At 38.4% G+C, this 13,453-nt stretch overlaps 1 protein-coding gene across 1 annotated transcript; it reads right to left on the reverse strand.

Annotated features, from left to right (window-relative positions):
• Window positions 1-4,424: 4,424 nt before the first annotated feature.
• LOC310691073 (olfactory receptor 14A16-like) lies at window positions 4,425-5,360 on the reverse strand (the record flags this gene model as incomplete). The annotated part of the gene is made up of 1 exon (XM_083470673.1): window positions 4,425-5,360. The coding sequence occupies one exon, from the start codon at window positions 5,358-5,360 to the stop codon at window positions 4,425-4,427; it is 936 nt and encodes a 311-aa protein (XP_083326799.1).
• Window positions 5,361-13,453: the final 8,093 nt, after the last annotated feature.

Genomic DNA, 13,453 nt, shown 5'->3' on the forward strand with positions numbered 1-13,453 from the left:
AATTATACTATACTGTCATTCCTAGCAAGGGCCATTTAAGAGAGAAGGAAAAACATACAAAATACTTCTCATCTTTTTCTACTTAAGCTAGTCTCCTGATCTGACACCCATCAGTGTTTTCAAACATCTTTTTCATGTTTATCCAAAGTGGAGAAACATCTGGATTTGCACCAGCCTGTCTCCCTATTAGTATAAGGGAATCCATATGATGACCTCCACATCTAAGTGCTGTACCAGACCTTTCCCTCTTTTACTGTGGGTCTTTAAAATCCTTGCAAAGTGCAAAATGTTCGAGATAAACACAGAGACATGGACATTTAATGGAAGGAAATATCCACAATTTTGTTCTGGTGTGGACAAGTGCTTAGTTTCTTTCCTTTTGAAATCTAAGTTCACTACTTTCTATATAACTTATTCCATCAGCTTTGCTATCTTCATGTCTGATTTTCCTCATGTCCACATGTCTTTGCAGGCAACATTTTCAAACATGAGGCTTTCTGCTTACTTATTTATTTAGGCTTTAATTTCTGATATTCTTTTTAGAGTTATGGTACCTTATAAATATTATGCCTGCCTATATGCAAATGTGGTGTATGTAAAGAAAACATAACCCTCTGACTCCAAGACAGGAAGAATTTTTCATCAAGGGAGGAGGAAATGTGGATATACTGTGAAGAAGTGAGGACAACAGAAGAATTAAAAAGTCAGTGATTGAGAAAGATAGGAGCCCTCTTTGGGCATTCAGGCTAGACACATAAGCACAAAAGGTATGTTGGTGTGTGAACGAGGTGTCCCTTCTCCAAAGGAGGCTGGGTGTGCAACCACTTCAGCACTGACATTTATATATTTAGCATGATGATCTGAAGGGGGCTTGCAAGTGTGTTTTCCTGAAAAGTAAAAGTAAGGGATCTTGATCCCAAAGAGGCTTTCAAATATATCAGACAAACATGCTAACAGGCCCACATTGGACCTTTTCATAATATACATGGTGGTCAGGAAAGGAGGTTGTATGCATTCCCTGTCCCTCTAAACTCATTTGCTGCAATTCACCCCCTACATACATTGTTTGAGAAGTCTATTTCTTGCATTACTCACACTTGAACATCAAACTCATCGTGGGAAGGGTGTTTGCTGAAGAGAACATCTGAAGAAATGTAAATTATCTGAGAAGCAATTCCACCAATGAGAAGGCTACCTGATTGATACCACTCATGTGGAATATGGAGAGGGTCGTTCATACGGCACTTCATGGTATCAACATTGAATATCATGTGAGATAGCAGAAGCAGCAACACCACTGGTCTCACCATTTTGACAGCAAGGCTTGTCTCTAGACACAAACTCTCCTGTGTCCTTCTATAGCAGCAGCTTGTTACATGGAAGAGGCTACAGTTTATGATGGCTTATTCTGTCAATAGGCTTCCTGAAGATAATTTCTCCCCCCATTGGCAACAGAATACTAGTACTTGAATTGTCATGTCTCAACTATAACATAAAAAAGACAAACAGACACTCTGTTCTCAGTTTGTTCTCAAACAAAACAAAAACAAAAACAGAGAGAGCCCGGAGCATAACTCCTAGATCTCAATGGTATAGGAGTTTTTATAGGCTTTCTTGTCGATTTTTCTTCTGGAAAGCCACAGGAGATGAGAAGTAATGATAATGATTAGTGACTGTTAATTATAGGGGAGATAACAAACTGTCAGGAGTCCAGGTTCCCAGCTTGATAACACAGTAAGCACAGGATTTATTGCAAAAAAATATAAAAAAAATCAACAGATAGCTCCGGACGGCTCTAACAAAGCCTCCAGCATCATTACTCAAGATGAGTAATGACCCTTCTAAAGAGTCCTTCTGAGATCTACAGAAGATATTGAACTTACGACTCTCAAGTCTCTTGTTTTGCTTCCTGTCTAACAACCCTCCCATTCACCAGCTTTTTGGACTAATTATCTTAGCTCCAACCTCTTCCTGTTCCGACAAACTATCTCCTTGCCTGTTTGCACCTAACTGATCTTCCAGAAAGCTTTGGCTATGTTCTGGCTCGCTCTCCGTTGTTCCCTTGGCAATCGGCATTCCAATGCCTGTGGGAGTTGCACTGGGCACTGTTCAGTCTGCTGCAGATCTAACTCTCTCTGTTCTGCAGCAGGCTGTGGAGTTTCACTAGGAGCTGCCTCATTCCTGTCACAAACTCTGCAAAGGATGGGGTCTGAGTGACACCACTGCTAGAAAGCTCTCCCACTGCTTCCCACTGCTTCCCACTGCTACCCTTTCAATTATATGAGAATTATTAATGTATGCCTCCCCCCCCCCAGTCTTTCACTTGTCCCACTGCTTTTCCCTGGGAAAACCTGAGCTTTACTGCTGAATCAGAGCAAACATTATTTGGGTTTTCCATAGATTGACATTTTATCTGTTTTAGTGTCAAGGAGCAGGTTTTCACATGGAAAGTGGCAAGGCAAACAGAAAACTGCACAGGCCCATGCTTAGAAAGCAAAGGACAAGTGGAAAACCACTTGAACTCATGCTTCCTAGGCACGGGACAGGTGGAAGTGTGGACAAGTGATAGGTCTCAATACAAGCCTTAGTCCATACTGAATAGTGTTCTCGAAGCTCACGAATTTGACCAAACTGTGGGAGGCAAGACAGGAGTGCCTGGCGTGCTCTGGTCTGTGGGGTCACGAGAGTCAGACACAACTAAATGACTAAACGACAACAAGATGGTGGTCATCATGATACCTTATGTTGAATCATTCTTTGGTGTAATAGTTGGTAGACTTTTCACAGCTGAGATTGCCTCAAGCTCCATGTCAAGTGTTCACTGAGTGACAAACCCAGGTTTGCTAAAGCAAATCAAAACAGAAAAAAAAGACCCTGGCTATTCAAACAAAAAAATAAAATAGAAGGGACTTGTTAAATAAACTGCAAATAATAAATCATTATCATTCAGCCTATTTATTGATGAAACCTGGTGGTTACATTGCCAATGAATATTTAATATTTGCAATATTTAATACAAACAATTCATAAGAAAAAATGCTGTGCCTTCTCATAAGTGAAAGAAAAAAAAATAAAAAATCAGGGAACCAGAAAAGTACAAATTTAACACAGTGGTATGAATGAGAAGGACAAAGTCAACACAGTAGTAGATAGGTAGCCGTGTTGGTCTGCCATAGTCAAAATAAAAAAATTCCTTCCAGTAGCACCTTAAAGACCAACTAAGTTAGTTCTTGGTATGAGCTTTCGTGTGCATGCACACTTCTTCAGATACACGCAGATACTTCAGTGTATCCGAAGAAGTGTGCATGCACACGAAAGCTCATACCAAGAACTAACTTAGTTGGTCTTTAAGGTGCTACTGGAAGGAATTTTTTTATAAAGTCAACACAGTACAGGAAATATTCTCAATGTTATTCAGGAGATTTCTATGAACACCTGCAATGTCAGCTGCATTATGCTTCATTAAACGATTAATATCATTTGCAATAATTTGGATATTCAAATATCCAATGCTTATAAATGACTTCTGTTTCCTTCTGCCATGTTGATTGAGTTAAAGAAAGGTCAACATATACCAAGGATGCATATCATAGTATCCCTGCAGACTGGGGGAAAAACAGAGGGGGAAAGCCCACAAATGTATCCAAAATGAATTTCTGCTACTTGAGCTAGGATTATAGAAATACCTACAGCCTTCTCCAATACAGTGGCATACTGCCTTTAAGACTTTTTAAAGAAATGTAAGTTGTTTCCTTCACCATATTTAGTGTACATTCATTCCATAGGTTAACTATATACTGTATGGTCCAGAAGGAGTTCTGGTTTGCATCCTTTTAGGTAGCACTCTTATAGCAACATCCACCTGCATGAGTCAGGTTAGGATCCCACAGATCTCCAGATGAGCCAGGAGGCTCTTTGTGCATCTATGTTATTACATCAGGCTAAACCTAACAGCCTGAGCCAAGCCCTGTGTATCTTAAGCTGGTGTAAGTACCCAAAACGAGTGGCTGGGGAAACCCACCCAGATGGGCAGTGTATAAATAATATATTACTATGATGATGATGGTGGTGGTGGTGATGATGGGGGTTACAGACTAGAGATAAAGGACTTTGGTTGGAATGTAAGTATGGTCAGCTCAGTCACATGACCTGACAGCCCAACATAAGCTAAGCCAGCAAAAATGATGCTGTGACTCAAACACTATTTTAATGGCCTATTTTCTCTCTGCTAGGCTCATGTCATCTAAACCAGCATTAGCTGTGCTCCTGAACAGCATTTGGATCTAATGTACTTTATGCTGACTTAGCATATGTTGGGTTTGCTTTATTTCACTTTCTTATGCTTAGGATGTTCCCCTTAAAGTACAAACTTTTTCATTTGGCCTTTCCAGATGTATTTTTTACAAAAATGTGCCTGTGTTCAGTTATGCAATGAGACTTTTAATTTTTTTAGGTATTAGCCACACTGCGTTCTGTATGTCCTTGTTTCTGAAGCTGTAAATGATGGGATTCAGAACCGGTGGCAACACTGTATACAATACAGCAGAAACCAAGTCCACAGCAGGGGAGGAAAGTGATTTAGGTCTCAAGGTCGAAAACACAGCTGTTATTATAAATAAAGAAAAGACTGTCAGGTGGGGAGTGCAGGTAGAGAAAGCTTTATACCTGCCTTGAGCTGATGGAATCCTCAGCACAACTGAGAAGATGAAGCCATAAGAAACAAAGATGAACACAATACAAAAGGAGGCCACAAGGAGCCCAATGACAAATGGCAAAACTTCACTAACTTTAGTATCGCTGCAAGAAATCTTTTGTAACTGAGGCAAATCACAGAAAAACTGCCCAATAATATTGGAGTGGCAGAAGCTTAATCTAAACGTGACCGTGGTTTCCAATAATGCATTAACCATGCTGCTCAGCCAGGAAGCAGCTGCCATTTGGATGCAGGCCTCCCAGTTCATGATTAGACTATATTGAAGTGGGTAGCAGATTGCTATGTAACGGTCGTAAGCCATGACTGTGAGCAAGGCAATCTCAGTTCCAGCAAATGTGATCACTAAGAAGACCTGTGTGACACATCCAGCGAAAGAAATCAGTTTGTTGTTTGTCAGTGAAATGGCTATGGATTTGGGTACAGTGGTAGAGATATAGCAAACATCTAAAAATGACAAGCTTGTCAAAAAGAAATACATGGGGCTGTGTAGGTGGTGGTCTAAGGCCACAGTAGTCACGATGAGAAAATTCCCCACTAAGGCTGTTAAGTAAATGAAGAGGAACACCACAGAATGCAAAACCTGCACATCACGATCATCAGAAAATGCCATAAGAAGGAACTCTGTTGCAGTAGTTTGGTTGTTCATTTAATTTCTTTCTGATATTCTGTGGAGTGAACAGTAAGCTTGTTTAAGATGGAGATTCTGCAAAGGGGAAGCATTTATTCATGATTACAGAATCATAGTGTGCATATTGAAGTTCAATTGTCATTTTTATTGCCCTTAGAAATATCAAGCATAATTTAAGAATTTTGAGTAAAACAGGTGACATAATATTATGGAATGTAAGTTATTATTTGAGCTACCAAAAAAAGGGAAAAAAAGAAAAAAACCCAACGAACTTTAAGAGAGAGCATAAGTTGTATGATATCATACAGCAAAAGACCATAGAAGTGTGTGCAACCTACTCCACTCTGGATATTGTTGACAGCAGCTCTCATCCACTCCCGTGCTCATCCCCATTATATGAAATTATGTGGAAGGCCACAAATTTTTCACTCTGCAGCAAAATATCAGCTACTATGCTAACAATGAAGCCACTAAGTGTTTATAACCTCTGGAACGGTTTATCAGTACTCACATGTTGTGGTTGAGAAGAAGGAAGTGGAAGACTCAGTAGCTTTGAATGTTACAATTGGATTAAAATGGATACAAATGAAAGCATTTTAACCCATGAAAGCATTGGGTTGAAAAATAAAAATCTGATAACAGTTCAAACCATGGTTCTGTCTAGCTCATCTGCAATTATTAGCACCAGTGCTCCAGGGATTTAGACGAGAATCTTTCTCATGCTTTGCTGAAAATACCAGTTTGTGCTCCGTCACTAAATAGCAATCTCAACCCATTGCTGTTGAATGGGCCCAGTTCTTTTCATAAAGAAATCAAAGCACAGATGTTGAAAGCTTCAAAGTTCTTGTCATTTAAAGCTATATTTTGGTTCATCCACACTTTCCTTTCACCACACATTTTCTTGGCACAGTTCTATGTGTCTGAGTCTGTGTGCAAGCCCCCCCCCTTTTTTTTGCCCCACTGCTTTCCCCAGGAAAACTTGCCCTTTCATACTGTATCTGAACAAACAGCAATTTAGGATTTCCATGGAATGTCGTTTGCTCTGATTCAGTGTCAAAGAGTGGGTTTTCGCGGGGAAAGTTTTGGAGCTGGAAAACCCAGGCTTGTGCCTACAAATGTGGAGCAAAGGTAAGTGTGGATTGTCCCTTTTTTTGTGTGAAGGTTTTTTAACTGCAACAACTTTGAAGTTAAGAATTAAGAGGCTTACTGCCATGAGCAAACAACTGGATTTCTCTTCCTCTAGAAGTGAAACAAGCTCCAATATTGGTATGTTTTCATTGTTTATGGGAAATTCTTATTTTGTCCCATACTGGTCAAATTAATAAATAAATAATCTGGTGCTTATAGATATACCAGATTTATTTATTTTATGTTTACTTTATACTGCATAAACTGCTGTACAATTTTTAAAAAAGTCAGAGTGATGTAAAAATAGACTAGGAAACATAATACATATCATAAAATAATGTTGAAAACATGAAACCAAATGAAATTAAAAGCTTCAGAAATAAAATGGAGTAATATCAGAAAGCTTGGGAATTTTAGTTGTCTATTGACTGCAGAAAGCATCTTAACTGCTAACTGTAGCTACATTCTAACTGTAAATGTTATGCTTCTTTTATTGGGGAAAGAGGTATGATTGTTTAGGGTGCAAGCCACAAACTTTTATAAAACTCATTTCCCATGGTTTACATGAGGCAAGTAGATAAAGTTTATTATGCCAGGCTTGTTGTAAAAGACATTGATAGTTGAAAGCTGGGCGGATTCATAAATGAACATAGGGTTGATGCTGAAGGTGGTGGTCTTTCCATCTTTAGCAAAGGATAGGAATTTGGGAGTCCAATATTGTATTGCTGTTTCACTTTGAAATAATCAGACCCCTCAAGAAACCTGGCTAAATATCAAATCCTTCAAAACAGCTCTTTATGCTCAGTGAGTTGCCTTAAGGGACTTGAACGGTATCATGCTGAGTGATAGCTAGACTATTCTCTTCCTGGCCACCAATGGGCAGCAACTAGGACAATTGATACTGCTGGCCAAGAAGGACAAGAGATTTGCATTTCATTTAAGAGAACATCCATTTAAGTAACATCCAGTAAAATGAAAGGGGTTCACATCAAAAAGATTTCTGGCCACATCAGAATGTTCCTGGCATAGCTGGGCTTTGGCAGTTTAGCTTCCACATCTTATCTCAGGGAAGCCATGATAGTGCCACCCCAGACATTTTTTGGACCACAACTCCCATCATTCCTGACCACAGGCCATGTTGACTAGAGCTAATGGTAGTTGTAGTCCAAAATTTCCAAAAGGCACAACATTGGCTATCTCTGCTTAGTCTTTTCCTGCATTTCTGAAAGGTAATTATTTGCAGTCTTTTGATTCCTTTTTTGAAGGATGCAACTCTATATGGCCCAAACACCACATAAATATATATTTAACCGGCCCATGGATCCTGACCGCCCGCTCAGTCAGCTCCTGTGTGCCATGCTAAACTGGCACGGAGCAGAGTTGGGACCACCTTTCAAGATGCTGTCTGCCTTCCCATTGGCTTGAGGAAGCTCCTGCAGCCAATGGGAAGCTGCACACACTTCCTCCATGCCAGAAGGAGCACCGGAAATAGCGTTTGCACATGCATGCATGCGTGCACTCTCACAATTGCACTCCGACCCACCACGGCATCTGTGGGACTGTGAACCGACCCAAGCCACAAAAACTTTGCCGACACCTGCGCTTAGATATAACCCAATCCTTTTGACTTCAGTGGGAGTTACTCCGAAGTAAACATACATTTGTTTGCAGCCCAAGGTCTAATCTTATGCAGATTTACCTGGTAGTAAGCAGAATTGAAGACAGAGAGGCTTGTGTAGGAGTTAACCTGCAAAGGATTGTGCTCTATATCAGGGGTGGAGAAGCTATGACCATTTATAATTTTTTGAACTGCAAGTGCCATCAGCCCTGATCATCAACCATCCTGACTGGAGTGATGAGAGGACCAGAGGTTCTCACTCACACCATATATTGTTTTTAATGTTACAATGAAAATCTCTATTTATGCCTAATGTTGGTACATGCTTATAAGCAAATTTATTTAATGCTTCTTATGCAAAAAATAAATCCTAAATCAGACTTGTGTACATTGTGTACATTAAATGTAAAGCTTGTGTGTGTGTGTGTGTGTGTGTGTGTGTATTTATGATTTTCCTTTCCTGAAAGTTACAAATACAATTCAGTGCTGTTATCATTCTTCAACAGGAGTATGCAAACAAATTTTACATTTTTTTCCTATCAGCAAAGTGGTGATAACTTGAGAAATCCATTATCGTGATAGTGATGAAATATTATCAGATTAATACTAAAGTTTCAGACATGTTATACTATTGTTAGAAGTGAAATCTTGAACTTGTAGTGTTGTAACCAGACTTAGACATGCTTAGTGCAGATCTATTGCAATCAGTGTGACAGTCATTAGTCATGGCTAACAAAAACCATTTCTTTTTAAATGGCTCTACTCTTAGCATCATTAAATTTTGATCAGACCTTTATTTCATTCTGGACATAATTTATTAAAATGCTCACCTCAATCTGAAGTTGATCCTCTTTGAAGATGGCAGTGCATGTATGCCTGAGACTAAATTATATTTGCAGAAGCATGTGCTTTGAACAGCAGAGTGTTTCATCTCTGCTCCCAATAGTGGTCATAAAGTTGTGAATCACCAAGGTGATCCATAACTTGCATCATGGAGTTGTACCTTGGAGATTTACAATGTCTTAATTTATAATCCTTTCTCTAATTCAACAAGAGGCAGAAGATATAATTTTTTCTTTTTTAAAAAGCCATTCACATCATGCTTAGGAGCTTTAACCATTTCACTCTCATTTTTAAGAATTATTTAGCTTAAGTAACTCAGCTGTGAGAAAACAAAGTTGGACTTACTGTGAAATGTCCTTCTAGTCAGTGGAGTGTAGATCATAGAGGCAAGGGATGCTTCCTCCTGGAGGCAGATTCAAACAGTTTTTGCAAATAACTAGTGTTGGCCGGCCATATGGGGAGGGAAGCTTCTGCTAACTTACAATTCCTACCTAACTTGAACAAATAACCTGAACAATGGCCTCCAAGTGCAACAAAAATGCCAGGATGGTCAGCAAAACTCTTCAGCCATGACAGCTTCTCACTTGGTCATGGAGAATCCTGACCAGGGAAGGAGATGTGAGGACTCCTTCTCAAAGCCCCGTAAGCACTTACTAGGGTTTGGGAAAAAGGAGGGTGGATTCTAGGGCCCTGTCAGAGCCCTCACACCTCCTTCCCAAAGGGCTTGTTGTTTGGTTTCATTGCCAGGTACTGTCTGGAAGGCAGTGGAAACCTCCGCCCATTGAGTGTCCTCCCCATGGGGCTCCATCTTGGCCAGGGAAGGAAGTATGGTCTTTTTCTGGCTTGCCACCATCTTTTCTTCTCTTTTTCCAAAACTATTTTGATTCTGCTCCACTCCTCCACTGATCAAGCAATAAGTATTCTGGATTAATCTGATTTCAAGGGGTACTTCCTATTATAAACAGTTGTTCTCAAAGTTTATTCTCCATAAAACACTTGAAAATGTGTGTAGGTCTTGGTAGACAACTCCCCCCCCCCCCAATGCTCTTATAGCAATTGTAATGTGCTGTGGTAAATGCTGTATGTTTTTAATTGTATTTTTATTTCTTTTATTTCTTATCTTGCATTCTATTATATTGCATTTTCAGTGCCATAGAATTCAGATGACAAGCATTCTTCTCAGAAACACTTTGGAGTACTTCAATGAAGCTCACAGACAACTAGTGGTCTGCACAACAGAGTTGAGGAACCCTGTTCTAAAATGAATCAATTTATTTAATACTGGCTTCTATTTTTATTTTTTTTATAAATGTTTTATTAAATTTTCACAATAAAAAACAAAGGAAATACAAAATAACAAAAAACAATACAATACAAAAATACAGACATTAAACACATCAAAAGAAAAAGAAAAAAAGATAAAAACACATATAATAACAAAAAACAAAAATTCCCTCTTTCTTAATTTCTCATCTTCAATTAGCTTGTTTTCCGGACTTCCTCACATCCCCCGTTCTTGTATCCCTTTTTTAAAAAATTAATTCAGCAAGTTCATATCTATTAATTTATCAGTTGTTAATCCAATCTTACATTTTACTTTGTTGCTAAAACCCCTGCGATTCATTTCAATGTCCTTAACATTCATAAATTTTACAATATTTCTGCAAATAAATTTTAAATTTCTTCCAATCTTCCTCCACAGTCTCCTCTCCCTGGTCTCAGATTCTGCCAGTCATTTCCGCCATTTCCATGTAGTCCATTAATTGCATCTGCCAATCTTCCAAGGTGGGTAGATCTTGTGTCTTCCAATGCTTTGCGATGAGAATTCTTGCTGCTGCTGTAGCATACATAAAAAAAGTTCTCTCCTTCTTTAACACCGATTGGTCCACTATGCCCAGGAGGAAGGCCTCTGGTTTCTTCGGGAAAGTATATTTAAATACCTTTTTTCAGTTCATTATATATCATTTCCCAGAAGGCCTTGATCCTTGGGCACGTCCACCAAAGGTGAAAGAATGTACCTTCAATCTCTTTGCATTTCCAACATTTGTTATCGGGCAAATGATATATTTTTGCAAGCTTGACTGGGGTCATGTACCACCTATACATCATTTTCATTATATTCTCTCTTAAGGCATTACATGCCGTAAATTTAATCCCGGTGGTCCACAACTTCTCCCAGTCAGCAAACATAATGTTATGACCTATGTCTTGTGCCCATTTTATCATTGCCAATTTTACTGTTTCTTCCTTATTTAATACTGGCTTCTAAAGCAGCTTTCAATTAAATACACACAAACTCTCATTTTTCAGGCTCTGCTCCTTTTATTGTTCTTTACAATAAATGAATTGGCTAGAAAAAATAAACTAGTCCAATTAGTTTCAGTATTCTTCCAGCAATATTCTGCTCTCTACTATCAAATGACTATTCTTAGAATTATAATACACTCTGGCATCCTCCAATATGTTGCCAGTGACCTTGTAGAATAATTTAACAGTTGCACAGCCCTACTAAATACAGCTGATGAATTCAAAAGCAAGTCATCAATCAATAGCCCTATCCTATTGAGACTCCCCACCAATCTGGTTATTAAAAAGTACTGTATATTACTCCTCTATATCTATTCTGATTGTGATCCCTTAATAAATTGGCATCTATTTATCAATGTGTCAAGATCACTTTTGAAGCTTTATAAAATAGAGTTCATCATCATAGCTTATATTGTATTATATTATATTGTATTCTGAATTCTGGATGATAGGTTTTTCAAAGAAACAGGATTGCCTGGAGCTCTTTATCAAAAGACTTGTTTGCTTGTGTTTATGTTTACATATTTTATTGAATATAATATAATATAATATAATATAATATAATATAATATGATATGATATTTCCTTGAGTTTCCTTGAATTCAATACAGAAATAATATTCCTGACTGTTAAAGCAAAATAAGACACATGAATCAAGGTAAACATACTATTTATCATAAATATACCATAATTCAACCTCTTTATTGAAGAAACCTGGGTTCTATTGCCAATGAATACATTTGAAACATTTAACACAAACAATTCAGCAGAATAGTGTCTTTAAACCTAAATGTAGCATAATGATAGCCATTGATGAGTATTGAGCATGACAGTCATTGATAATCTCATTCTCCAGCATTAATTCTAATTTCCATTTCCATTTTAAGACCTTCTAAATTGGTGGCCATCACCACATCCAGTGAATTCTACAGGCTACCTAAGTATTGTGAGACTGATCTCCCCACCAGAAAATCTAGATTGTAGCCAGTTTAATGAGCAAACTTACAGCAAGATCCACTTGGATGACTAGGGTTAGAACCTGCAATTGAGACAAGAGGTTCCTTATGCAACTAAACCATGCCAGCATGACTACCCATCACCTGCTGTGCCAGAAGAATACTGGCTTATCCCTACCATTCTGGCTGAGCTGGGACCAGGTAATCTGAGCTGAGAATGGCGAATCATAAACCAACATAAAGCCTCAAAAAGGGGTGTTCTGGGACCATAGCTGGACAACAGATGTAGGACTTAGGATGGAGTCTAGCCATGGTCATCTGGATCATGTTACCTGGAAATTTGACATAAGTTTAGTAGGAAAAAAAGGATCATGTGAGACAAAAACAAGTTTTGCTCTGCCTGTCTTAAGCAGCAGTAGCACAGATTCTGAATGGACTTTGCATCTAATGTGGTTTACACCAGAATAGCTGAGACTGGGCTTGCTCAGTATGAGGTTTCCCCAAAAAATATCAAACTCAGTCACTTATTAAGTCCTTCCCAACATAATGTTTATGAGAATGTTGATGTGTTCAATTAGGCAATGAAGCTTTTTAATTTTGAAGGTATTAGTTACACTGCTTTCTGAATGTTTATTACAGCATCCAGACACTGATCCAATGCTTTCACTGTCCCTTCTGAGTCAGATGTTATAGAGAAGTAGAGCTGTGTATAATCAGTGAATGGGTGGCACCTTGTTTCAAAACTCCTAATGACCACACCAAACAGCTTGCATTAAATAGCACTGAGGAAAGACCAGTATCCTGTGGAATCCCATTGTACAAATGCCAGGGGATACAAGATTCATATTTCTACGAAACATATGAAATAATCATTAATGTTGTCAAATAAACTCATATTTAGTGGGAATGTGACATCCATGTGATTGTTTGCTAATATAAATCACAAACGCCCTGAAGCAGAAGCCAAGTTAGATGGTCCTTCAGATTTTTGGAAATGGTAATGAACATGACTGTTTTTAACCACAGAAACAAGATGTATCACTTGCCTCCAACATACATCCAAAACATTTCTCCAAAAACCTTTCAGAAAAGGAATTCTGAAATACAACAAAAGAAATTGCAACATTCATGTAGTCATTATCACTTAATCCATTAATATGACAAGGAGCCTAGGAGTGTGATAAATAAATAAAAATGAGACGGGTCCTATTTTAAGCAGAAGGGAATATACCTAATATGAACATTTAGTTTCTCCATGT

This window comes from Podarcis liolepis (assembly GCF_965112155.1).
Source record: "Podarcis liolepis genome assembly, chromosome: 13".
Lineage (NCBI taxonomy): Eukaryota > Metazoa > Chordata > Lepidosauria > Squamata > Lacertidae > Podarcis > Podarcis liolepis.